The 26,439-nt window shown below is 46.6% G+C and overlaps 3 protein-coding genes across 9 annotated transcripts in view; 2 read left to right on the plus strand and 1 right to left on the minus strand.

The window, feature by feature from the left end:
* arhgap32b (Rho GTPase activating protein 32b) overlaps positions 1–16,341 on the plus strand; it is a 58,028-nt gene extending 41,687 nt beyond the window's left edge. For 6 of the 7 annotated variants that reach the window (XM_031571617.2, XM_031571612.2, XM_031571615.2 and 3 more), the window contains 7 exons: positions 1–21; positions 158–330; positions 5,143–5,217; positions 5,396–5,824; positions 6,003–6,251; positions 7,111–7,829; positions 11,988–16,341. The exon at positions 1–21 is cut by the window's left edge and continues 181 nt beyond it. In XM_031571617.2, the coding sequence (XP_031427477.1) occupies positions 1–21; positions 158–330; positions 5,143–5,217; positions 5,396–5,824; positions 6,003–6,251; positions 7,111–7,829; positions 11,988–13,961 (3,640 nt within the window). In that variant the 3' untranslated portion in view covers positions 13,962–16,341. The remainder of the gene's footprint in view (positions 22–157; positions 331–5,142; positions 5,218–5,395; positions 5,825–6,002; positions 6,252–7,110; positions 7,830–11,987) is intronic. The other variant, XM_031571613.2, reaches the window with a different exon arrangement.
* A 1,102-nt stretch (positions 16,342–17,443) lies between these two features.
* Positions 17,444–18,527, minus strand: anapc13 (anaphase promoting complex subunit 13). Its single transcript, XM_012839827.3, has 2 exons — positions 18,159–18,527; positions 17,444–17,823 (listed from the first exon to the last, which is right to left on the minus strand). The coding sequence occupies exons 1-2, from the start codon at positions 18,255–18,257 to the stop codon at positions 17,719–17,721; spliced, it is 204 nt and encodes a 67-aa protein (XP_012695281.1). The 5' UTR covers positions 18,258–18,527; the 3' UTR covers positions 17,444–17,718.
* Positions 18,528–18,982: 455 nt separating this feature from the next.
* Positions 18,983–26,136, plus strand: sc5d (sterol-C5-desaturase). Its single transcript, XM_012839826.3, has 6 exons — positions 18,983–19,115; positions 19,965–20,175; positions 21,403–21,535; positions 22,716–22,816; positions 23,104–23,232; positions 23,683–26,136. Exons 2-6 carry the CDS (start codon positions 19,966–19,968, stop codon positions 23,971–23,973), a joined length of 864 nt encoding a protein of 287 aa, XP_012695280.1. The 5' UTR covers positions 18,983–19,115; position 19,965; the 3' UTR covers positions 23,974–26,136.
* The last annotated feature ends 303 nt before the right edge of the window (positions 26,137–26,439 follow it).

The following is a 26,439-nucleotide window of genomic DNA, read 5'->3' on the forward strand; positions in this document are numbered from 1 at the left end:
CATCGACTTCCCCACCGAAAGGTGAGTGTACACACACACACACACACACACACACACACACACACACACACACACACACTCTTAACACAGAGACATACACACACATACTTAGATTAGATAGATCCACAGAGGTGAACACATGCTTCTCCTCTGACAGGAAACGGCAGCCCATCAAATCCAGGAAGTCTCCAGTGGGCAGCTGGCGCTCTTTCTTCAGCCTGGGAAAGTCCTCTTCATCATCGTCATCCTCTTCCTCCTCAGCACTCAACAAGAGGAAACTACGGCGTAACCCCAGCGAGCCCAGCGAGCTCAAGTCAATGGCTCTGACAGGTGGACATCTCTCTCACTCTCTCACTCTCTCTCTCTCTCTCTCTCTCTCTCTCTCTCTCTCTCTCTCTGTCTCTCTCTCTCACTCTCACTCTCTCTGTCTCTCTCTCTCACTCTCTCTGTCTCTCTCTCTCACTCTCACTCTCTCTGTCTCTCTCTCTCTCTCTCACTCTCTCACTCTCTCACTCTCACTCAATTTTTTTTTTTCAATTTCAATGGCTTTATTGGCATGAATGTATGGTACACTGTTGCCAAAGCACTTAAACAATAAGAACAATAATAATAATAACAACAATAATAACAACAATGGTAATACAGGAACAGATAAGTTAATTAAATAATAATAAAAAATAAAAAAAATACATAAAATAAAAATGCTTAAATAAAAAACATTACAATTATAATAATTACGTAAAGAAAAAACATAGACAGATAAGAATAGATACAAAAAAAAAAAATTAAAAAAAAAACACTATGAGTTCAGGCCTATGTTTATTGGTGGTATGGCCTGCTCTCGGAGGATGTGGCAGGACTGCACATATTCGGAAGCTAAAATGTTACAGGTCTCTATTTCCCCCAGGAGGAATGGTAGTTTTTGTTGGTTCGTTAGGTTTATGAAACCTGGGTGGATGTATTCAAATTGTTTGTAATATGCACTTCTTATATTGTGGTATTTTGTACATTCCGTCAGAAAATGAGGCTCATTTTCGACAGCGTTAATATTGCAGTGGACGCATAGTCTCCCTTCGGGAGCCACCCAGCATTGTCTGTGTCGCCCCTTTTCTACTGCAAGACTATGGTCGCTGAGCCTGTACTTTGTTAATAGAATTCTTTGTTTATAATTTTTTATTTGGATTAAGTATGGTGCCAATTTGCAGTCCTTTTTTAATGTTCTGTATACATTTAGCTTGCTGGATTCTTTCATTTGATTCTTCCAGCAGTTAGTGTAATTTTCTATACAGCTTTCTTTTAACTGTTTTAGTTTTGAGGCAATGCTTAAGTCTTTCTTGCTGAGCCCATGTTTTTGGACAAGGTAGTTGAAGGGGTCTCTCTCTGGGTGTCCATCCCTCAGTTGGGCAGCAGTGTGGTGGTGCCTGTCTGGTTTGCTTATTTGCAGATGGTTCCAGAATTTTGCTGCTCTCTTTTGTATGTCTAGAAGGAGTGGGTATCTTCCCAACTCTGCTCTACACGCTATGTTAGGGCAACTCCTGTTTACACCCAGTATATTTTTGCAGAATTCCAAGTGGAATAGTTCGGGGTGGCTTTTGTCCCATGTGTCCAATTTATTTTTAAATTTAGTTCCCCAAACTTCACTCCCATACAGTAATATTGGTTTCAGTATTGAATCAAAAAGTTTTAGCCAGAGTTTTATGGGGGGGTTATATTTTAGTAGTGATTTCCTGAGCATGTAATAGGTTTTTCTTGCCTTTTCCGTTAGATCTGTTATTGCTCCATCAAAAAGTCCAGTTGAAGAAATCGTTAGTCCTAAATAACAATATTTTTTTACTTGTTCCAGTTTTTCTTCGCCAATTGTGAAGCTGTAATAATTATTGTGTTTGGAATGTCTTTTTTGGAATACAATGATTTTGGATTTATCCAGGTTAATTGGAAGGGCCCATGTTATACTGTATTCGTTGATAATATTCAGACTTTCCTGAAGCGCCTCTGGACTCGGGGAGAGTAGGAGGAGATCATCGGCAAAAAGCAGGCATTTAATTTCTTTATTTAGAAGTTTAAGACCTGGGGACGAAGATCTTTCAATTTTTGTGGCCAAATCATTAATATATATATTGAATAAGGTTGGACTTAAGCAACAGCCTTGTCGAACTCCTTTTGTCTGATCAAAATAATCTGTTAGTCTGTTGTGAATTTTTACACAGCATCTATTGTTTTTATACATATCTTTAATGATGTCATACGTTTTGCCTCCAATTCCACTATCAATTAATTTCAACATAAGTCCATCGTGCCATACTGAGTCGAAAGCTTTGCTAAAGTCAATAAAGCAGCCAAATATTTTACCTTTTTTAACATTTTGTACGTGTTCCTCTATGAGTGTGTGCAAAGTGTATACATGGTCGGTTGTTCTGTTGTTTTGAGAAAAGCCAATCTGGGATGAATTTATTATATTGTTGTTCTGGATACATTTTTGAATTCTATTGGTCAGGATGCCACAGAATACTTTCCCTAAATTGCTGCCTTGTGAGATGCCTCTATAATTATTAGGATTAAGTTTGTCACCTTTTTTATGGATTGGAGTGATGTGGCTCACCTTCCATTGTTCTGGAAAATGGCCTGAAGACAGGATTAAATTGAATAATTTTAACGTGGCCTCTCTTAATTTAGGTGTGCTGTGTTTTAGCATTTGGTTGTACACTCCATCTATGCCACATGATTTTTTGTTCTTGAGGGATTTTAATTTTGAGTTCAATTCTGATAATTTTATAGTGGAATCTAATTGATTTAGCCTGTCCTTTTGTGTCTCTTCAAGTTTTCTTAACTGAGATTCTAATGTTTTTTGTTTAGAATTTAGGTTATCTTTTTTGTAAAATTTTTCAAAATGTTCTGTCCATTTTCTTCCATCAACTAATGGGATGACTTTTTCTTTTCTTGTTTTGTCAAAGTTATTCCAGTGTTCTCAGAAGGAGTTATGATCTAATGCGTCCTCCATTTCTTTGAGTTGGGCATTCATATGGTCATTTTTTTTGTGTCTTAGAAGTGATTTGTATTTCTGAAGGGTGTTAAGATATTGTGTTCGAATTTCTTGATTTGCAGGATTTCTGTGTTTATTGTTTGAACTTAATCTCAATTCTTTTCGCAATTTTTTACAGTCTTTGTCAAACCATTTGTTTTTGTTTGAATTCTTGATTTTACTTTTTTTGGTAGTGCTGTGTTTGACTTTTTTAATGACCTTTTAGCTGCAGTTAAAAGTATTTCTGTAATTTTTTCGGCTGCTGAGTTGATGTTCTCCCTGCTGTTTTCAAATTTGGTAAAAAGGAAGGAGTAAATCATATCTTCAACTTGGATGGAGTTTAGTTGCGTTATGTACTGTTCTAGGTTGTCATTATTCCATGCGTATTTTACAGGGAGTGGGTGTAAGGCTGGTGTTGTTTTTTGTTGAACTACGTTAGGGTTTTTCTTAAGGCTGATAGTAATATGGCTATGGTCTGACAAAGGCAGCTGTGGCATCACCATGAAATTGTTTATTTGGCTTGGGTCTAAATCAGATATTGCGTAGTCCACCACACTGCTTCCCAGGGATGAACAGTAGGTGAATTTGCCCAGAGAGTCTCCCCTTGTTCTGCCGTTGACGATGTACAGGCCAAGGTCTTTGCAAATTAGTAAAAGTTCCTTGCCATGTTTATTGAGTATGTTATCGAAAGTATGTCTATATGTACTCACAATGGTGTTTTGTTGGAGTGTTTCTATATATTTTAGGCCAGCTGGGTAAATGAAATCTAAGTCGTTTCCGGTTTGAGCGTTTAGGTCTCCCATTAGGAGTATTTTCCCGATTGACTGAAACGCAATGATCTCTGATTTTAAGTTTTCAAATGTGCTTTCGGAGTAATATGGTGATTCGTAGGGAGGAATGTACAAGGCACATAAGTACGTGTCATGATCGGAGAAAGTGAGTTCTTTTGAGAGTTTGATCCATATATGTGATGGTCCCTTCCTCTCAATGTGAACATACTTTTTAATAGATTCTCTGAACCAAACTATAATTCCTCCTGAGCTCCTGCCACATTTAACATTGGTGTGTTTAATAGCGGGTATATATATTTCTCTGTAATTAGGTAGGGAATAGTGTTCCTGTCCATTTTTATTCCAAGTTTCAAGTGCTATCAATATGTCAGATTTATTTACAATATCTACAAAATCAACATTGCGAGTCTTATCTCCAAATAAGGAAGAATGTATTCCCTGAACATTATAGCAGGTCATTTTAAAAGATGTCATTACAACAATATTGTTTGCCAGAGTTAATGATGTTTCTCTACTCGGTACAATAATTAGACCTAATAACCCAAGTTTTAACATTTAACTAATTTAAGAGACTATCACATATAAGTCGCAGCATTGACCTTATCTGAGACAGATCTGTATCTCTATTAGATACAGCAGCAGCATAAGGAGGCCTATGTGCCTGGACTGAGCTCTGTCCATCTGGGATTATGGCACTATTCACTGAGCTTAGGCCTAACCGTCTTTCTCTGTTCAATGCTGTGTCTTTAAGGGTTTCACTCTCTCCCTTTCTCTCTTACTCTCACTCTCTCTCTCTTCCTTTCTCTCTCTCTCTCTCTGTCTCTCTGTCTCTCTCTCTCACTCTCTCACTCTCTCTGTCTCTCTCTCTCACTCTCTCTCACTCTCACTCTCTCTGTCTCTCTCTCTCCCTCTCACTCTCTCTGTCTCTCTCTCTTACTCTCTCTCTCCCTCTCTCTCTCACTCTCTCTCACTCTCTCTCTCACTCTCTCTCTCTCTCCCTCTCACTCTCTCTGTCTCTCTCTCTTACTCTCTCTCTCCCTCTCACTCTCTCTCACTCTCTCACTCTCACTCTCTCCCTTTCTCTCTCACTCTCACTCTCTCTCTCTCCCTTTCTCTCTCTCTCTCTCTCTCTGTCTCTCTCTCTCTCTCTCTCACTCTCTCACTCTCTCTCTCTCCCTCTCCCTCTCTCTCTCTCTGTCTCTCTCTCTTACTCTCTCTCTCCCTCTCCCTCTCACTCTCTCTGTCTCTCTCTCTCTCACTCTCTCACACACACACACACACACACACACACACACACACACACACGCCTTAGTTCTACTGTTTGTTTGACAGGAGGTCGAGGGGAGACTGGGACTCTGCGCTCAGCCAAAAGTGAAGAGTCTCTCACTTCTCTGCACAACGTAGAAGGTACATGACACACACAGTAAAGTTGTGTTTGTGGTGTGTGTGTGTAAAGTAAAGTTGTGTTTGTGGTGTGTGTGTGTGTAAAGTAAAGTTTTGTTTGTGGTTGGTGTGTGTGTGTGTGTGTGTGTGTGTGTGTGTGTGTGTGTGTGTGTGTGTGTGTGTGTGTGTGTGTGTGTTGTAGGTGAGTCTAAGCTGTACCGGCCTCGTCGGCCACGCTCCAGCAGTGATGCCCTCTCCTCGTCCTTCGGCGCCGCCCTGCTGGCCAGCCAACAGCACTGCGCCTCCTACGACAACTTGTGCAACAGCAGCCAGCACGACCATGAGCATGACGACCGTGACCATGACGACAGTGACCATGACGATCGGCCCATATTCTGCGTGCCAGCGCTCATCTCCTCGCCCCCCATTGCCACGGAAACCGACCTGGAGCTGATGCCGCCAGAGGTTGGCATGGCGACGCTGGACTTTGACCCCATGTCGTTTGGGCTGGCGTCTCCGCTGCTGAGCGAACGAGAGACGGCCCTCATCTCCACGGCGACGGAGGAGAGGAAGGAGGATGCGCGGTCCAGCGCTGCTCCGCAGAGTCCAGATAGAACGCGTGGAGCTCTTGGTGCGTCCAGATACGCTCACCTTTACCTTATGGAATAAAGCTGACTTGATCAAGGTTCAGGGCTCTGTGCGTGTGTGTGTGCGTGTGTGTGTGTGCGCGTGTGTTGTGCTCTAGATATGGGATATGCAGACTATGTGTAGGTATTAATCTTTATTGTTTTTTTCTTCTCCGTCATCAGATTTCTTCTTCGCCCCCCTCCATCCCTCCTCCTCCTCCTCCTCCTCCGTCGTCACGGCGCCACCCCCCTCAGTGGAGACCCCGCCCCTGTCGCCCCCCCCACCCCTCGGTGCTGAGGCGGAGTCGGCCCACAATGAGGCGCTGCTGCTCGACCTGCAGAGAGCATCACCACTGCACATCGTTACCATGGAGACTGACATCATCCGACAACCAGCTGACCTCAGCATCGCCACAGAATCAGAACTCCAGAGTGAGTGACACACACACACACACACACACACACACACACACCACCCCTTCATATAGACTCTAAGCTCACCAGTCACACACACTCACCCTAAACTCACCAGTCACACACACACACACACACACACACTAGCTGTCATCTGTAAGTGTGTGTGCTGTCTGCATGCGTCTGCTCCCAGTGGCTGCATCTCTCCATATGTCTGTTCCTGATTCTTCACTGAGTCTACCCTCCTGAACACAAGGCTTCTCTCTCTATCTCCCTCTCTCTCCATCCCTCTCTCTCCCTCTCTCTCTCCCCTCTCTCTCCATCCCTCTCTCTCCCTCTCCCTCTCCCCTCTCCCTCCCCTTCTCCCTCCCCTTCTCTCTATATCTCCCTCTCTCTCCATCCCTCTCTCTCTCCCCTCTCCCTCCCCTCTCTCTCTCCCCTCTCCCTCCCCTTCTCTCTATCTCCCTCTCTCTATATCTCCCTCTCTCTCCATCCCTCTCTCTCCCTCTCTCTCTCTCCCCCCTCTCCCTCCCCTTCTCTCTATCCCTCTCTCTCATCCCCCCTCTCTCCATCTCTCTCTCCCTCCCCTTCTCTCCATCCCTCTCTCCCCTCTCCCTCCCCTTCTCTCTATCCCCCTCTCGCCTCTCTCCCTCTCTCTCACCCCCCCTCTCTCCATCTCTCTCTCCCTCCCCTTCTCTCTCTCTCTCTCTCTCTCTCTCTCTCTCTCTCTCCATCCCTCTCTCTCACCCCCCCTCTCTCCATCTCTCTCTCCTCCCCTTCTCTCTCTCTCTCTCTCTCTCTCTCTCTCCATCCCTCTCTCTCACCCCCCCTCTCTCAATCTCTCTCTCTCTCCCTCCATCTCTCTCTCCCTCCCCAGAGCCCCTAGTTCTGCCCCTCCCTGCTCTCAGCTGCCCCCCCGCCCCCCGTAAGCTGCAGTTTGTGCTGGAGGAGCTGGAGGAGCAGGAGCCGCCCCTCCCGGTGACGCCCCGCTGCCGCGACACCCCCTCCCCTCTCTCCCCGCTCCGCGCCGACGACCTGCTCAGCTCCCTGGACTGGCCCACGCCCCCCTCTCTCGGCGTCGCCGTGGCAACCCTCAGGTCTGCCTCCCCTGCCAAACCCACTGACCGCCCCACGGTTGCCATGGTGCCTGACAGCCCCGTAGACAATCACCACGCCCAGCCTCAGCCAAGCGCCGCGCCAGCCAATGACACTGCTGCTTCCGTCGGCTCCCCTGCTCAAGCCACGCCCACTCGCCACCAAACCACGCCCACTGCTAGACAAGCCCCGCCTGCTCTCAGCCAAGCACCACTTGCTCTCAATCAAACTACTCCAGCCATGACCACGCCCACTGAGACCACGCCCACCCAGGCCACACCTACTCAGGTGAAGTCCACGCCCGTGTCATCAGGCCCCGCCTCTCCCCCATCCAGCCCAGTGCGTCAGCCAATGGCAGTGGACCCTGCCCCGGCCCCAGCCTTCGCTGCAGCTGCCCCCACCCCTGCTGCTGCCCTGGGCGTAACTGCCCCACCCTGCTCCGCTGTTGCCCCCAGCTCCAGCAGCAGAGAGCGGGGGTGTGTGTCTCCTCCACGCCCTGAGGTAAGTCCTGCAGCCTGTACAGTCCCTGTCTGTCTGTGTCTGTGTCTGTGTCTGTGTCTGTGTCTGTGTGTGTGTGTGTGTGTGTGTGTGTGTGTGTGTGTGTGTGTGTGTGTGTGTGTGTGTGTGTGTGTGTGTGTGTCATCACCTCTCCATGAAACGGCCCCACAGCCTGATGACTGCTCACAGTTAAACATGTCTGGCTTCCCACGCCACAGAGCTACAGAAGGACGGAGATACTGACTGACTGATGTGCTTGGATCATCAGAATGGAATTATCCCAGTTGAAACGCTCCATTCACCGTTTACGTGGGTTCTAATCTGATTAAAGGAAAACTTCAGGATTCTTTTTTTTTTTTTTTTAGATCTTTTTGGGTGCAAAATATTATGGTCTCTGACGTAGCACCCCCATTCAGTGGTCTCTGACGTAGCACCCCCATTCAGTGGTCTCTGACGTAGCCCCCCCATTCAGTGGTCTCTGACGTAGCCCCCCATTCAGTGGTCTCTGACGTAGCGCCCCATTCAGTAGCTGTATTCATTATGGCAGTGGGGTGTTCTGTAACGTTTCCAAACGGTAAGGAAGTAAGTACAGGCTACAGGCACTGAATCGGGCGCTACGTCAGCCCGGAAGACGAGACGGTTAGACATGTCTGTCGGAAGAGGAGACGGTACAAGTCATTTTGTCATTTTGTATTTTCTTTCCAGTTACTGAGGTAAACAGATGCAGGCGTATCTCCGTAGGGATCTCACCATGTAGGCAGACACGAATAATAACATTCATGAGCCCGCCAGTGGCCAAAACAGGCGCTTTCCATTGTATAGTTTAGGGCCAATGATTTTCTGCGATAACGGAAAACGGACGGAATTCGCGGGATGAACCCTTTGAAGCGCAATTGCAATTTTCAGACGATTTCAGAGATTTTGTGCATACAAATCGCCCAAATTCCCCTGTATTTTGGGCTGCAAAGCTATATTTCTTTTAAATAAACACAACAATGATTGCAACGATGAACAAAAATTAATTAAAGAACAAAAATGTTGAGAAAATGTCAAGTCTGTGCTGAACTCTGCTCCGGCCACGCCCCGCTTTTCAACGGTTGACCCACACACCTCCGCTAAAGCCACATTCAGTCGCTCGTCTTCCAAATCGCATTTAAAACAAAAAATGTTTAGTCTTCTGTTCTGTTGATGGCTGGCAAACAACAATCTAAGAAGGGCACATATTATTCACTCATTTTAAGCCATCAATCTACCTCAGGGTGAACAAAATGAGCTGAAACGGAAAAAAAACGGAATTCACCAAATGTGAAACGAAAAATGATTTTTTTTTTAAACAGAAAATCATTGGCCCTAATAGTTGTTTAGCGGTTGCTGCTTTTAGCGTTCTACATGGGGTGCAAACTCATCACCTTTCAGCGAAATTCGCCGTTTTTGATCCAAAATAGGTCATTTGTGTGATTCGTGTAGAAATATTTTTAGGGGGGGGGGGGGGGGGTCCTCCAAGTAATCTGCGAACGCAAGCTGTCATGAATATTTTTTTCAAGCTTGTTCGTTTGGCCAACTCCATGTCACCATGACAGGCACGCTTTTTATTTCGGGTCTTCTGCCTCGATGCCGTAATAGACAGGTGTATTACAAGACATGTCTTTCGGGTGAAAGCGTTGGTTTCGAGCGGCCTTTTTAATATGGCATTTACGGTAACGTGTGACGTTGGTACGCTGCAAGAACGTTATACTATCTAACGTAGGCTAACGTGCTAATGTCAGACAGTTGGCTGACAGACGCCTCGCAAATCACATCAACTATTTTTGCAGGTTACAATAACGGTGTTATCGAATAGTACAGTGTCTTTTTCTCTGTAACTTTTGAAAAATCTAAGCGTGAAAACGCCAAAAAATTTACATTTACTTAAAAGACATGGCCGTCAGCCGAGTTTGGTCCGGAGTTTAGCTGCTAAAGTTATCTTCTGTCCTGTCGTTTGAAGCAAACCCTTTAGCTCTGGCATTGGTCTCCCATTATGTATTTATCTATCACTTCACTGGATTGGAAGTCCATTTTCCATTATCGCACGCCCCCTTCATTGAGGCAGAGGTTAGGTTTGCCTCCCCTATGTGCTTTTTCACTGTGGTTTTATGACAGATCAAGACTAAATAGCTTCTTCACATACGTGAAATACATTACATTACATTAGCTATTATATGGATACAAACGACATATAATTAGGGTGACCAGACGTCCTCTTTTGCCCGGACATGTCCTCTTTTCGAGACCTAAAAAATGCGTCCGGCAGGGATTCCAAAATTGTCCGGGATTTTGCCTCGTCGGGTATTTGTGTTTCTCTGGGTCTTTCACAAACGAGTTATTACGTCCTTACACGTTTTGAAAAGGGTATCTCGCTTACATTCCACCTGTTTGCGCGAGCTCTGACTGTAGAGAGAACTGTCATTGGTCGACCGCCTTCCCAGTGTTGCCAGATATGATAATTATCCTCCAAATACGATCATTTTGAGCCTTTGATATGATACGCCATTTACAATCTGGCAACACTGAGCACCTTGCCGCGCCCACTAGTTGCATCGCTTACAATAGTACATGACATCTGCATGTGAAAAATATGTCAAAACTTCGTCGCGGGGGAGGGGGCGGGGTCATCTGAATATGAAAAAGATGTCCAAAAACTCTGTCACGACGAAGGGGGCGGGGTCGAGCGACGAAGTGTCCTGTTTTTCACAAACTCAAATCTTGTCACCCTAATATAATAAAAGTGTCTACAAATATTTCAGTGATGACAAACAATGAGAAAGCAAAAGTCATGCGCTCAACTCAGTGTGTGAGGGATTACACAATCTGAGATGAGGCGCAGCTCGTCGCCGCCTCAACTCGTGAGTCGCCTCTCTGTTTGAACAGGACATGGTCAAATTCAGCGATTTTGATTATAAAAATGATCGGAATCATACAAAAAAAATAATTTAAAGCAAAGATCAGTAGATACATGTTAATATTTATTTTATCATTATTTGTTTTTTACTTTTCATGATGACTTTTACTTTTCATGAGGTATGTGTATGACCCGTTTTCTACTGCCGGGCGCTTCACTGCAACTGAACAAACTCACCACTCTCCTATTTCAGTTTGGTTTCAGAATGAGAGAATTTTAGGAGGAGGATGCCATTACTGTGGTTCAACTAGGAGTCCGGTGCAAATGGGCCTTGTCCTGACAAGCTAGACTCAAAGAGTAATGTAAAGGGAAAAGAATATGTGTTCCCACTGTCACAGTTTTTCAAGAACACGGAGAAGCTAGGCCATGCCTGATGCAGCCTCTGTTGATTTTCTGTTCCTATAGTTGGCCCTTTTTTTTGCTTAATACCTGATGGAGATCTGTGATGTAATGTGCTTTGGTGAAGTGGACTGGAGTGGGTGGTCGGGAGGGTATTGGGGTGGGTGGTTGGGTTGGCCTGTGCCCGTGCAACATTCAACACCGGAATGTTTATGATGAAACTGTTACCAGAGCACAACATTGTTTACAACAAAGTTATTCATAGATCTAGCCTCATAATTTTGTTGTCAAAGTGCACCAGATTGATGCATTGAACTTTAAAATGTGCAAAATGTTCTTATATATAAAATATATTCCCCCGGGGAGCATGCCCCGGACCCTCCTAGGGGGTTTGCATCGTTGTCACCTTTTTCATCCCTGATGAGTTTGCACCCCTGGTTCTAACTCAGCCCGGGGCCCAGGTGAAAAATCCCAAAGTTTCCTTAAAGTGTGCGTTTATATGGTCCAAAGGTGTGAATCATTTTTTGACACTTTTTGACAGTTATTACATCTCTAATTATTCACACACGTCGCTTTCCACACAAGAATACAAGTTCAGGAGGAAACATCTCCTAATCTTCTGTTTTAAGAATAAAAAATGTAAACGTTAAGATGAATGTTTACTTCATTGTTAGTTCTAGTTGTGGTGTCTGTAATCATTCTGTGTTTGTGTCCGTTTGACCCTGTGTGTGGGTCAAACTGTGTGTGTGTGTGTGTGTGTGTGTGTGTGTGTGTGTGTGTGTGTGTGTGTGTGTGTGTGTGTGTGTGTGTGTGTGTGTGTGTGTGTTCTATATCTGAATCGTGAATATTAAAGCCATCCCCCTGGCTATGTGTTTGTGTTCCAGCCTCACCCAACCGCCCCGGTCCCAGTGCAGACCCTACCTCACGCCCCCCTCAGACCCTCGGAGCACCCCGTCCCAGTGCAGACCCTACCTCACGCCCCCCTCAGACCCTCGGAGCATCCCGTGGCCGTGCTGCAGCCGCAGCCTCAGACCCCCAAGCCCCAGCCCAGCGCCCGGGCGCTCCCCCCCTCGTTGGAGAAGCCCTGGGAGGCCATCAAGCCGGTGCAGCCGCGGATGGAGACTGCCCCCTACCAGCACTTCCACCAGCACCCCCCCCCTGGCCCAGCGCCCCCCCCGCCGCCCCCCGTGCGCTCCATCGAGAGCAAGCTGGCCACGGCCGCACTCAGCCGAGAAGACAGCGCCGCTTACCACGCCTTCCTGGAGGAGGAGCCACCGCTGAGCCACACCCTCCCCCGTAAGTCCGCCTACGTGTACCATGCCCAGGGCGAGCACGTGCTCCTGGACCCGGCCGCCGACGCCTACTACCCCCCCCACCCCAGGGTGGTTCCCCTCGGCCCGGCCTCGTTGGGGTACCAGTACCGGGCCGACCCGCTCCCGCTGGGCTACGCCAGCGACGTGTCGCGCTACGCCACCATCGGGCCCCGCTCCTATCACCACTCCCTCAAGTCCCAACGGCCCACCAGAGCCGAGTACCTCCCCTCCCCTGGCACCGCCTCCCTCCACCGCAGCCACGGTTACGCTCACGAGAGCGCCGCCTACCCCAGTATCCGCCGCGTGCACTCGCTCCACACCCCCACGGTGGTCCGAGGCCCCCCCGTCTCCAGAACCGAAGTTCCTCCGCCAGACGAGGAGATGTTCTACTACCAGCGTTCCGCACACCGCTGCCACGGTTACCTGCCGGCCGAAGCGCAGGACTACCACGTGACCCGGCTGCAGCCCTTCTTCGAGAACGGGCGGGTCCAGTACCGCTACAGCCCCTACTCGGAGCAGCACGCGCTGGACGGCCCTTGCTACGACCTGGACCCGTACGGAACCATGCGGCTGCACCACTTCCACTCGTTTGGGGGCCGGGACCACGAGGGGGCCGGGGGCAGGGTGAAGTCGGGGGCATACCACTACCTGCTGCACCAGCGGCACGCGGCACACACCCCCCATCACCACCACGCCGGGGGGGTGAAGGAGCACGGCTTCGTGAGCCGCGACATGCCCCCCGCCCACCTGCACACGCCCAAGGGAGGGGGGTGTCTGGCCTGGGACCCCCAGGAGGAGGCGGAGCGCCTGCGCGTGCACTCCCTCCGCCGCGAGAGCCGCACCCGGCAGAAGGTCCGGGGCCCCGTGCTCTCCCAGTACGACAACATCGGCCCCTACATGCCCTCTAACCCCCGCGGCCCCTCCGGCCCCGACGCGCTCCAGAACCTGTGCAGCAAGTCCGACCCGGGCAACGAGGCGCGCTACAACGTCACGCCGGAGACGGCCATGCCGCGCTCGCTCACCGCAGACCCCGACGCCTTACCGTACATGGAGACGGAGAAGCACGCGCACACCTACGCACACACTCACACACACACTCACACACACACGGGCCCCAAAGCGCCCGGCCCGCGCCCCTACCCCTCCCCCCAGCCGCACGGCCTGCAGCACCTTCCAGACGCCTCTCGGCCCGAGGACCCGCCTGAGTCTCGCCGGGGCGGACGGAGGCCAGAAGACGACCCGCTGCCCAAACCGGAGCGGAGCCACAGCCGAGGGCCCCCCCCGGAGCCGGACGCCTACCCCCGCCCCTCCCGACACACCTCCAGCACCCAGTCCCACTACGACAACCTGGACGACTACGGGCCCCTGCCAAGGCCCCCGCCCCAGGACCCTCTCTCCAGCCGAGGGGGGCCCGCACTGTTCCCCGGCCAGGCCTTTATCCACCCCACTAGAGGCAGAGCCTACTCCACCGCCCTGGGCCAGGGGGCCTTCCTCCAGACCGACCCCCCACTGCAGAGGGTGGAGGCCGAGGTGAAGGCTGAGTGAAGTAGCGTTAGCCCAGAGCTAGCCTCTGCTAACCGCTAGCTCAGCCCAGAGCTAGCCTCTGCTAACCGCTAGCTCAGCCCATGGTAACTCTGCTAACCGCTAGCTCAGCCCATGGTAACTCTGCTAACCGCTAGCTCAGCCCATGGTAACTTTGCTAACCGCTAGCTCAGCCCATGGTAACTCTGCTAACCGCTAGCTCAGCCCATGGTAGCCTGTGGCTCAGTTTAAACACACACACCTCTCTCTCCCAGCAGTCAATGTTACTACATTCTCTATATCAATACTATACCTGAATGTAGTTGCAATATCCATGGAACTCCTCCAATTTCGAGAACAACACTTGTGGCGGACTTGTGGTACTGTAAACCTGACCCCCTCCAGGGTCGGCTGCTGTGGATGGAGGGCTTTTTCTGGTCCTAAAACTGCCGTGTTTGTCTTAAGATTTTGAACTGTTTGCTATGAAAAGACAAATCTGTGAAAGGGCAAAGGTGAAAGTTGAAAGGTTCTCAGCCTCTGCCGGACAGTGGACTGGTCTCCTGAGTGTTTTTGACGGGAGTTTTCTATATAGCTGTACAAATATATACATTACAGAACTTTATACCAAACTGAATGTACCATAGCATACATTATCCAGCTCTACACATCAGCCTTGCGCCAGCGGCCTGCGCTGACTGTGGTCTCCCGTGTGTGTGGTACATCTCCTCTAACTGACTGACTGACGCGGTACGCCAGGCCGAGGCGTAGAGGAACCCCGTGTGTGGGGGGGTCCAGAGTAACATCTACTGTTTAGAGATTTTCCTTTGTTTGGTTTTTAGCGTAGTGCTGGGCGGGGCGTTGACATGACGATTGATGAAAATGCATGCTCTCTTGTTTACAGAAACGATCTGTGTGTGCTGCTCCACTCAATGTGTGTGTACTGGATGTTGAAGTGTGTGTGGTGTGTGTAGAAGGGAAGACCCTCTGTCCCCCACAGGACATTGGGCCTTGTGGTGCAGACCACGGCCGCTCACATCTCAAGCGCTGGGAAATGTGACATTTGATTCATTATCTCAGCTGTCATGGTAGCGTTTATTTGATTCATTTTCTCAGCTGTCATGGTAGCGTTTATTTGATTCCTTTGTAAGAGCACCGCACTCCTCGGCTCAGTGGTGGCTGGGGTGCAGATCTCTCCGTGAAGAGGACCAAATGTTTGGGGTGGAACTGGAGTTTGTTTTCTGTAGCTTTGCTAGGGGAGGCTAGCTGGATTGAGGCTAATGAGGCTAATGCTAGCTGGTTTGAGGCTAATGCTAGCTGGTTTGAGTGCTAAAGAGGCTAATGCTAGTCTACGGTTGCTCTCGTGGCCCTCAACAACCCTTGAGCTCTCAGTGGAGTACAGTACACCTCCCCTCGACCCCCTTAAGCTCTCAGTGGAGTACAGTACACCTCAACAGGTCGGCTGATAATGCAGCGGGTTCAGCTCCACACCAGGTCTGGACTCAGTATTCGACTCGGAGTTTAAAATACTCAGAAAGGTTGTGACTGCAACATGTTTCCAGCGACTTGATTGGTCCTGTACTTTTCAGAGAATATTATGAAAATTCTTATTTTTCATCAATCGCAACATTCATTTTGGTGATGTGTGAAATGTTTGCACCCCCGAAAAGTTCAGTGTTAAAGTGGTTTATGAATTCAACCTCATTTGGTTACTAGTCAGCCGGAGGTGATGTTTTACATTTGTTTTTGTCTTAATCGGATTTACTTTTCTGAGAATGTAGGGAAGAGTTCTCATGCCCTGTGTCGCAGAGGATGCTGGGTAAATAAACAACACAACTTATACCTGAACAATAACCACTCAAAATTAAACCTTTTTTTAGCTGTGGTAGACTTAAAAAAAAATGCAAATGCCAATCTTGATTTTGTTTTCCGAGTAGTGAATAATTAATGTTAATTCCATCTTATTTATGTTGAAATGTGTTTTCAGACTTGCCAAATAGAATAAGAAACCAGTTACTCTTGAAATCCGTAAGTAAATGTAGGTCAACCCCCACCCTGACTCCTGCAGCGAGAACATCCGTGTTCCGCTCATCATCACAGCCATGTCTGCATTGCCATGGCAACACAGGTGAAGACAGGTGTACCAGCTGCACGTCACCCCCCATCCCCCATCTTAGATTACATCAGCTGGGTTGCCAGGTTGGAGATATGCTCTGAGGACTTTTCTGGGTTTGGGGTTTTCAATGTTGCTGGATATTAGGCTCACAATAAATGAAAAAAATATACTAAATGAAAGTGTTCAACCTTTGCCATGAATTGAAACATATTTATGCCCTCAAGTGTTCATGTTTTCAGTAGTGCTACATTTCCTCCGTGGTCAATAAACTCAACTCTACTCCGAGCTAAACTCCATGTGTGATGTGTTCATTTGGTTTGGACAAATCCTAGTTTGCTCTGTTGCCGTTAATTAACTGACTGTCAAAATAGATCAAAGCCATTTTTGCAGTCACAAATCCCAGAATGCACTAGACCAAAGCCCTTATCCCAGAATGCACTGGACCAAAGCCCTTTCCTGCACATCACACTCGGATAGAATGTAGCAAAACACTGACGTCAACGAAAGTTAAACCAAACGGCCTTTTGTACACATACTTTCAGTAAAATAGAACACTTGTTACAACCCGGCTCGTGAGCCGCAACATAAATTGGAGACAGACCACAGAGTTCACAAAAATAGGGCTTTATTTCAATAAACCAAAAATAAGGGATAAAATAGTAAATGCAAAGCACCAAAAACCCAGTGTGCACCAGCATCAAACGCATAGTGAGAATGCAACCCCCCTTCAGAGGGCAAACAGCATGGCTTTTGTTCACCTTCTCAGGTCGGACGATCAAGCTAATTCTGCCCATTTACACCCAAAGGCTGCTGCACTGCCACGGCAAGGCCACAGTCATGTGGACAAAATGACCATCTGATGGCACAGTGATGTCAGTGGAGAGGATTCTGCATTTCCCGCCACAAAAGTATAAATGTTGGCCTTGGACATCTATTAGGTGGACAGAAATACTTTTGTCTACGAAATGGGTTTCTTTTGTCCTCAAAGTGAAAAGCACAACAGGAATCCTCTGTTAAGTTTTCTGAGGAAGAGTGCTCTTTCTAATATTCCGTGGACACAACAACAATACTAACGCGGTGTTACATGGTTTCATAATGAACTGATGCGTTTCGTAGTACAGAAGGCGTTCCGTTACACTTGGTACCGCAGAGCTCAAGGGACAAACAGTGAACATTACAATAAATCACTCTTGGACGCCATCTAGTGGGTAAGCCTTGTCACTGCAAAGCAATCTACAGTGAAGTTTTGACTAATGGATGTCCATTATGTAATTCCTGAAATTACTGAGATTTTGATGACCTGAAAATCTACATTAATGATTAAAAATAGATGAAGTTTTTCAAACTATGACAATGGTCTATCATTGCAGAAATCTCATAGACAAAGCAGAAATGCTTTCAAATGTTTATTTGGGCATTTTTAAAAACTACATAATCATTGACAAATACAGATCTCTTTAGGGGAGCAAGAGCACTCTCGGTTTCTCTATACACACAGATACAATAGCTATTTTCTTTCCTCACATCTTTCCTCTTTCTCCGGATAGGTGGTGTGTATGCACCCTCTCCCAAAGAAGGTTTGGTCCCTCTCTCGCTGTGTGGTGTGTGTGTGTGTGTGTGTGTGTGTGTGTGTGTGTGTGTGTGTGTGTGTGTGTGTGTGTGTGTGTGTTAAATATGAAGGCTCTGCAGCGCCAGGTCCGTCCACTTCATCTCCTGTTCCTTAACGGACTCCGTGGATCCCCCGTTGTCCTGCTCAGCCTCTGGCAGTTCACTCTGGCGGGAGATAAGAGTGTAAGTCCATCTCACTGTCAATCAGACTATATTACTTTCATTCATTCATCCTTCAATCCAGACCAGTCCTTCAATTTCACACAACTCTGTGCGGAAGAGATCTTTATCACAGGGAATCGATCTGTCAGTCTGAACAATCAGGAGAGTGGGGCGTTTTGTGCGTCTTTCAATCAGCTGATTATAACTGTCAATCCGTGTACATTCTTTTCCTCAAGATGACAGAGACATACGTCTTATTATAAGGACACTTGTTAACCAGGAGACGTTAAACCTCAATTGTAAATGTAGTATTTTTAATCTGAATGTTAATGTCTTACCAGTGGGATTTTAACATCCTCGTAAGGAAGGCGATCCTCTCGCCACGCATCATCGGTGAGGTCAAGGACTCTGCCGTCTCGCTGCACTTCGCTGTCCATGTTTGCTAATCAGCGAAGTCGCCAAACCTCAACACCAACCGAGTTCAGTTTGTTTTGGCTGCGGTTGACAGACCTGAGCTTCAGCGCGGCAGGGCTTGACTAGTACCTCTGGCCTGACGAGTCGCTCCAAGACGAATGTTTTGCTCCGATTTTTATTCGCAGTCCATTATAAATACAACAGTTACACCCAAACACTAAAAATCGGACTACATATCACGTAGTCCAAACACTTTCCTAAGAAATGAGAAATGGAGGAACAACTATAGTCAAATGAAGTGTTTCCGGGTTAAGGTTGAAAATGTAGTAAAAGTCCCATTTTTGCAGTTGGTGGGTAAAATAATGGAATATGTGATTGGTAATCTTGGCGGTATGAACTATCCGAATGTACATGTTTTCACATATATACTACTATATATGTAGATGTTTGTATGAGTGCCTTTTTTTTACAAAACAGTTGTTGGATAATCACTGTACAAGAAAGGGTTAACTGTTATGAAAGGCAAAGATCAATTTAAAGACTTACATCGCTAGTCTTGATCCGTATTGGTTTATACAGGACGAAAGCAAAAACAATCATGTGTGAATGCTTTCACAGATTTATTGTTGAAAGTGTTAAATATCAATAAATGGTTTATCAACATGTACTGTTTCTTTAATCACGTGCTTGGAGCCATAGCACCATGGTCAGATCAGAGAGATTTGACCAATCCGCGTGCAGATCTCGCCTTCGTTTGGGAGGAAGTGGGTATGTTACTGGACGGGACGACATGGTGGGCTGGACATCAAGCATCACAACATCTGGGGTAGTCTAGTTTCCGTGTCTGATTTTGAGGTGAAACACGGCACCTGAACCGACAGGTAACTATGGGCGCCTGCCGGTAGTAATTGCTTTCATTAGATTTGCTATCCCTTATTCCAGGTCACATTTAAGACGCGTGTGTGTTCTACTTCTTAAGAAATCGTTTGTTTGAGTAGATCAAATGTTTACCTTTGGCTAAGACTGGATGATATCAGGAGATCGGTGGCCCTATTACGTAGCTGTGCCGTTATGCGAGTATTGGAAGAGAGAGGACAGGACTCATATTCAGGATTCATAGCATTTCTCTCCGCAACGCTTTTTCCATAACTCCACAGTTGTCGTTAATACGGTGTGCAACATTGTGGAAGATAAACAGCGTGTATAGCATAATAACATAGTGAAGTAGGTTACACAATTTCAACATTGCGCAGATAAAAGTATTGTTGCATAACTGATACCGAGCACCATGGCCATCTTGTGCGGGGATTTAGGTTCAGTCTGAATACACGATTAGGCCAATGAGAATTCTTATCTGTAGAATGGGATGCAGCTATACTGATTTGCAACAGTGAAACTAAATCACTGGACTTTTAAACAGAGTCCAGTTCAGTAAGAATGTCTACTCTTAATCCAGACACTATAACACCGTGGCAACCTCCCTGGAACCTCTACCCATGACCTTACTCCTATTTTTATTTCTCTCTTACTCCTTTCTTTCTCTCTCTCTCTCTCTCTCTCTCTCTCGTTTTTATTTCTCTCTCTCGTTTTTATTCCTCTCTTTCTCTCTCTCTCGTTTTTATTTCTCTCTTACTCCTGTTTTTATTTCTCTCTTTCCTTCTCTCTCTCTCTCTCTCTCTCTCTCTCTCTATCTCTCTCCCTTCTCTCTCTCTCTCTGCTCCTGACTGAAGGATGGACCTGCTCCTCGGCGTGTCTGACCGGTTCGTCTTCACCCCGTACGTGTACCCCGCGTCATGGCCGGAGGACGAGCCTCTGCGCCAGATCATCGGCCTGCTGATCGTGACCAACCTGGGTGCCGCCGTCCTCTACCTCCTACTGGGCGCGCTCAGTTACTACTTCATATTCGATCACGACCTGAAGAAGCACCCGCACTTCCTCCCGGTAAGACTGCGCTCCATCAGTCATGTCTAGTCTTACACACAAATACTGTATATCCCACTTATTACTGTAATAACTGTATTAATCGTACTTACACCATACAATACTTCTTAAACATTGTATTACGACTACCTCATTCACTTCATTTCATTTCACTTATTACCACCACTAATACTTACACCTGCACTTCTTATATACTTATCATATCTACACTTCTTACCTCAACTGCTGCTAGTCCCAATTCTGTTCATATTACATATCTATTTCTTACTGTACATATATATTTATTTATTCACTTACTCCACTTTACATATGCACATACTCTGCACTTTTTTGCTATTTTGCACTTCTGGTTGGATGCTAAACTGCATTTCGTTGTCTCAGTACCTGTACTCTGTGCAATGACAATAAAGTTGAATCTAATCTAATCTAAAAATGCATGTTTTATCAGTGAAAGTGCTTTTCATTTGTTCACCCGTCCCCGGTGTAACTAAAGCTATCCTCAGACTGATGCCAAACATTCGAGATTTAGAGGTTTGGATAGAGTATCCATTGGATATGTTGTCGCTTCATTTAAAGGTGTCCTTTTTTTTAGGTTTGAACCACATTATGAACTTACAAACAACCGTTTCTAAAGGTGTATTAGTGTTTCCCTGTTTATACCGTTACATAATTCTGTTAGGCAAGTTGACTTGAAGGACAAGAAATCAAAAAAAAAAACCTACGTGTCCAAAGTGCAAGGCAACCTCTGGATGTAGGCCTGTCAGATGTCCTCCCACATTAGTGAGAAGAAATAGACACTTTAAATAACACCTTTTGCAGGTAAATAAGCTCACACCCCACCACCAGAGGCTTTTGTGTACCCCAGGCCCTAACATCATTCACACGTGCGTGTGTGTGTGTGTGTGTGTGTGTGTGTGTGTGTGTGTAGCCTTTAGCCCTCTCTGTGAGGACAGAACATCATTCACGTGTGTGTGTGTGTGTGTGTGTGTGTGTGTGTGTGCTGTGTACGTGTGTGTGTAGCCTTTAGCCTCTCTGTGAGGACAGAACATCGTTCACACGTGTGTGTGTGTGTGTGTGTGTGTGTGTGTGTGTGTGTGTGCGTCTGTGTAGGACAGAACATCATTCATAAATCCAGCCTGAGCTGAAGCCGCACATCTTTTAACCTTAGGATGATATTCTCCAATCCTCCCACTTTGTGTGTGCGTGTGTGTGTGTGCTTGTGCACAGAATCAGGTCCAGCGTGAGATTAAGTACGCGCTGACGTCTCTGCCCTGGATCAGTCTCCCCACCGTGGCCTTGTTCTTCGCAGAAGTGCGGGGCTACAGCTATCTCTACGACAACGTCCACGACTCACCCAGAGGTAAGAGAGAGAGTGAATGTGTGTGTGTGTGTGTGTGTGTGTGTGTGTGTGTGTGTGTGTGTGTGTGTGTGTGAGCATGAGTGTGTGTGTGTGTGTATGAGTGTGTGTGTGTGTTGTAACAGGTTGCAGGGTTGGGCAGTGCAGTTACTGAGGAATCAGTCACAATTGGAGGTGAAAAGAAGGTTTTTAATTTGGTTCTTCACTTATAAAAAGGTACAACTCAGGTATTTCTTCACAAACTCAAACAAAGGCAAAGGTAGGTTCTTGAAACCCAACTCAAAAGTCCAACACAAAATGTCTCCTGTCCCTCTTCCTTCAGGGTTAGACAATTCCCATCACTTCTGGTTACTTTCCTGTGTCGGATGTCAGTTCCCAGTTGGTCCGTCCAGCTCCTTTCACCTGGGGCTATCCTTCCCTCTTCCGGTTGTGCTTCACCAAGCGCTTCACCAAGCCTTTTACCAAGCGCTTCACCAAGCCTTTTACCAAGCTCTTCACCAGACGCTTCACCAAGCCTTTTACCAAGCGCTTCACCAAGCCTTTTACCAAGCTCTTCACCAGACGCTTCACCAAGCCTTTTACCAAGCGCTTCACCAAGTGTTTAACCTGCTCGTCAGTTGTTCTAGGTGCTCTCTCACCACATGCAATTGCCTTAAGCACCTACACCTGGGTGGTTCCTGCTGCATTCTGGGCGATGTAGTCATTTGAACGGCGGCCATCTTGTGGTGTGGCAGCCAGTCCTCTAGGGGAATGCCACACCCCTCTACTAGATGGCCCATCGTGATGTCACAGTGTGTGTGTATGAGCATCTGTGTGTGTGTGTGTATGAGCATGTGTGTGTGTGTGTGCGTGTGTGTGAGAGAGAGAGTGCGTGTGTGTGTGTGTGTGAAAGAATGAATGAGAGAGAGAGAGAGAAAGAGATAGAGAGAGAGAGTGTGTGAATGAATGAATGAGAGAGAGAGAGAGAAAGAGAGAGAGTGTGTGTGTGTATGAATGAATGAATGAGAGAGAGAGAGAGAGCGAAAGAGAGAGAGAGAGAGAGAGAGAGAGAGACTGTGTATGCCCACACATATGTGTTCTTTGCAGAGCTCTGGACCAACAGCAAACAATAATGACAATGATAATGCCACTCATTGGCTCTTTCTGTATCTGTGTGTGTGTGTGTGTGTGTGTGTGTTTTCAGGTTGGTCAGGGCTGATCTTCAGCATGGTCTCTTTTCTCTTCTTCACGGACATGTGCATCTACTGGATCCACCGCTTCCTCCACCACAAACTCATCTATAAGGTGAACACACACACACACACACACACACACAAACGCACGCATACGCACACACACGCGTACGCGTACGCACACACACAAACGCACACATACGCACACACACATACGCATACGCACACGCACACGCACACACACACACACACGCACACACACACACACACACACACACACACACACGTCCATCACTCCATCACTTTATCACTTTATCTCCCACATACCACTCACCTCCATCTCTCCATCTCTCTTCCTCTCCGTCTCCTCATCTGTGGGTGTTTCTTGTTTCCCCTCAGTACTTCCATAAGCCCCACCACGTGTGGAAGATCCCCACACCCTTCGCCAGCCACGCCTTCCACCCGGTGGACGGCTTCCTGCAGGGGCTGCCCTACCACATCTACCCCTTCCTGTTCCCCCTGCACAAGGTACCTCAGGACTCCGGAGCTGCATATAAGTATATTTATTAGACAAACAACAACAACAACAATTGCAATCAGGCTCCCCTCCCAGCACAAGGCTGAAAGTGAAGCAATATTAAAAGCATCGCACAAGGTTTATATAGACAGAAGTTTAGCGTTCAGCAGAGATAACCACGTGGTGGATTTCTGACGTCCGAGGCAAGGATGGAAGTTTTGCACAAGGTCGGAAGAAGCACAGTTCGACCCTTCTTATCACCTCTGGTCTAAACATGCTCTTGTACATATGCAGACTAAGTGGCACCTAATATTCTAAGTTACACACACGCAGAAACACAGAAAAGCCATGTTCCTGCTTACATAAGTACATGATTCATATAAGGTAATTAATAATACAAGGCACTTGATTATTATATTCTTAAGTCATTAACAGTGTTTGGAAATGATCTCCATCACAAGGTGCTGTACCTGGGCCTGTACGTCTTCGTCAACGTGTGGACCATCTCCATCCACGACGGAGACTACCGCGTGCCCCGCCTGCTCCAGACGCTCGTCAACGGCGCCGCCCACCACACGGACCACCACCTCTTCTTCGACTACAACTACGGCCAGTACTTCACCCTGTGGGACCACATCGGCCGCTCGTACCGCCACCCGTCGGCGCTGGCCGGGAAGGGCCCGTTGGACCTCGTGAGGAGGATGATGATGGAGGCGGGGGGGGGGAGCGGGACGAAGGACAAGGGAGCGTAGGTCAGAAGATGAGGATGACATCATCGCAGACCAGCCATGAAAACTAAAACAAAAACAGCACTTACAGTGTGGCCTATAAATCTACAAAAACAAAACAGCACTTTTCAGTGGCCCATAAATCTCACACAGCACTTCTGTTTCATAAATCTGACTTGTCACCAGCATGAAGAAAAGATGGGCTTTGATTGGCAGCGGTTGAAAAACGAGCGTCAAGTAGCATGTATTGAGTTTCTGAGTGACAGGTAATTGGTGCACACACACCATGAGTCAAAAGAACATTTCATTATTTGAAGGAGTCAACTGTAGTATTAACAGTTAATTTCAAAACATCTGGAACTTCAAAAAAATCAGTTCCAAATTTCTGTCAATTTCATTTAATCAGTCAATTAAAGTTAATTGAAGGAGGAACTATGACCAATTGTAGGGAGCAGTTTCAGCCTCTGGACGGTATAAAAGGGCTTGTTTGTGGACGCGTCAGTAATGATGTGTGACTCTGATGACTTCCTGGTGAAGGATGGCGAAGCGGCGCATATGTGAGGTTAAGGGTTAAGGGTTAGGGGTTATCAGGGACCCAGAGGGCAGGTACATCTACATATCCAGGATTGAGAATGGTTAGCGTGTGTGCTATTAGCATGTGTGATGTTAGCATGTATGATGCTCTTTACACAAGGGGAAGGAGGCAGTAGAAATATCTTCATCTTTTGTTTTGTTTTATTATTGTGTCTTGGGGAAAGACAAAGCACCTCCCCCCACACACATACACACACACACACACACACACACACACTGAGTTGGTTTTTCCCAGATTTTGCTGTGAACTGTGCACTTTGCCAAACGTGTGTGTTGGTGTGTGTGTGTGTGTGTGCGTGCGCCATAAGGACTGTGAATATATTTGTGTTTGTAATGTTTTACTACATAGGCAGGATAGTTACCCATATTCACATGATAAACATCACTACATATTAGGAAGTTTAGTTATACAAGAAAGGGACCTGCAGTAGGGGAATCATTTCCAAATTGTAGAGATAATTTCTAGAGCTGGTGGTCATATTGTTTTAGTTTTCAGTACAGTTTTATAATTAAGTGGTTGAATTATAATTAAACTGATGCTGAATTGCCAAGGCATATTTTTCATTCTTAGTAGACCACAATGACGTGGTTGAAAGCTTGCTGTTTTACTATTTACCAGATTATGTTGCTTTAAATATTTATTTATTTTTCCAGAGATTAACAGTCATTCCAGTTCCTACACCAAGTCTGGCTCCAAACTAGCAGAGTAGAGTCCACCAACAGGCTTATGAGTCAATCACAGAGCAACAGGCTTATGAGTCAATCACAGAGCAACAGGCTTATGAGTCAAACACAGAGCAACAACAGGCTTCTGAGTCAAACACAGAGCAACAGGCTTCTGAGTCAAACACAGAGCAACAGGCTTCTGAGTCAAACACAGAGCAACAACAGGCTTATGAGTCAAACACAGAGCAACAACAGGCTTCTGAGTCAAACACAGAGCAACACACAGAGCAACAGGCTTCTGAGTCAAACACAGCAACAGGCTTATCTATCAAACACAGAGCAACAGGCTTCTGAGTCAAACACAGAGCAACAGGCTTATCTATCAAACACAGAGCAACACACAGAGCAACAGGCTTGTGAGTCAAACACAGAGCAACAGGCTTCTGAGTCAAACACAGAGCAACAACAGGCTTACCTGTCAAACACAGAGCAACAACAGGCTTCTGAGTCAAACACAGAGCAACAGGCTTATGAGTCAAACACAGAGTGGAGTCCATCTGAGTCAAACACAGAGCAACAACAGGCTTATGAGTCAAACACAGAGCAACAGGCTTATGAGTCAAACACAGAGTGGAGTCCATCTTGAGTCAAACACAGAGCAACAACAGGCTTATGAGTCAATCACAGAGCAACAACAGGCTTATGAGTCAAACACAGAGCAACAGGCTTCTGAGTCAAACACAGAGTGGAGTCCATCTGAGTCCAACACAGAGCAACAACAGGCTTATGAGTCAAACACACAGCAACAGGCTTATGAGTCAAACACAGAGCAACAACAGGCTTATGAGTCAAACACAGAGCAAAAGGCTTCTGCTGCTAACCGTGGTTTTAAATCAAATAAAGAATCTGTATCTTTATCTGTTAAAAGTAGTCTGTGTCCTCTGTGTGTGTGTGTGTGTGTGTGTGTGTGTGTGTCGGTGGACTAATGCCGAATTAGAATGCTATTCTGTTTTCAGTAAGTTTTAACGAAAGTATATTTTTGTCTAAATTATGTTGAACTCAGGGATTAAAGTATTCCGGCACCGTGCCGGATTTCCGGCGTGCGGTGTTTGGCTGCGAAAAAAATTCTTATATTAAAAAAAATATCATCGATATCATCACCATCACTTTCGAGTTTATGAGTTTGTCTGCCAATGAAATGAAAGGAGCACAACTCTCCCGCTCTCAAAA

Source organism: Clupea harengus, chromosome 8 (genome assembly GCF_900700415.2).
Source record: "Clupea harengus chromosome 8, Ch_v2.0.2, whole genome shotgun sequence".
In the NCBI taxonomy this organism is placed as follows: Eukaryota; Metazoa; Chordata; class Actinopteri; order Clupeiformes; family Clupeidae; genus Clupea; species Clupea harengus.

Excerpts from the sequence above, each read along its gene's own strand:
- anapc13 (XM_012839827.3), bottom strand. The coding sequence starts at position 18,257 with ATGGACAGCGAAGTGCAGCGAGACGGCAGAGTCCTTGACCTCACCGAT. Across the intron at positions 17,824-18,158 it reads AGGATGTTAAAATCCCACTG|AGTGAACTGCCAGAGGCTGA; the intron begins GTAAGACATTAA and ends ATCTCCCGCCAG.
- sc5d (XM_012839826.3), top strand. The coding sequence starts at position 19,966 with ATGGACCTGCTCCTCGGCGTGTCTGACCGGTTCGTCTTCACCCCGTAC. Across the intron at positions 21,536-22,715 it reads CGTCCACGACTCACCCAGAG|GTTGGTCAGGGCTGATCTTC; the intron begins GTAAGAGAGAGA and ends GTGTGTTTTCAG. Across the intron at positions 22,817-23,103 it reads ACCACAAACTCATCTATAAG|TACTTCCATAAGCCCCACCA; the intron begins GTGAACACACAC and ends GTTTCCCCTCAG.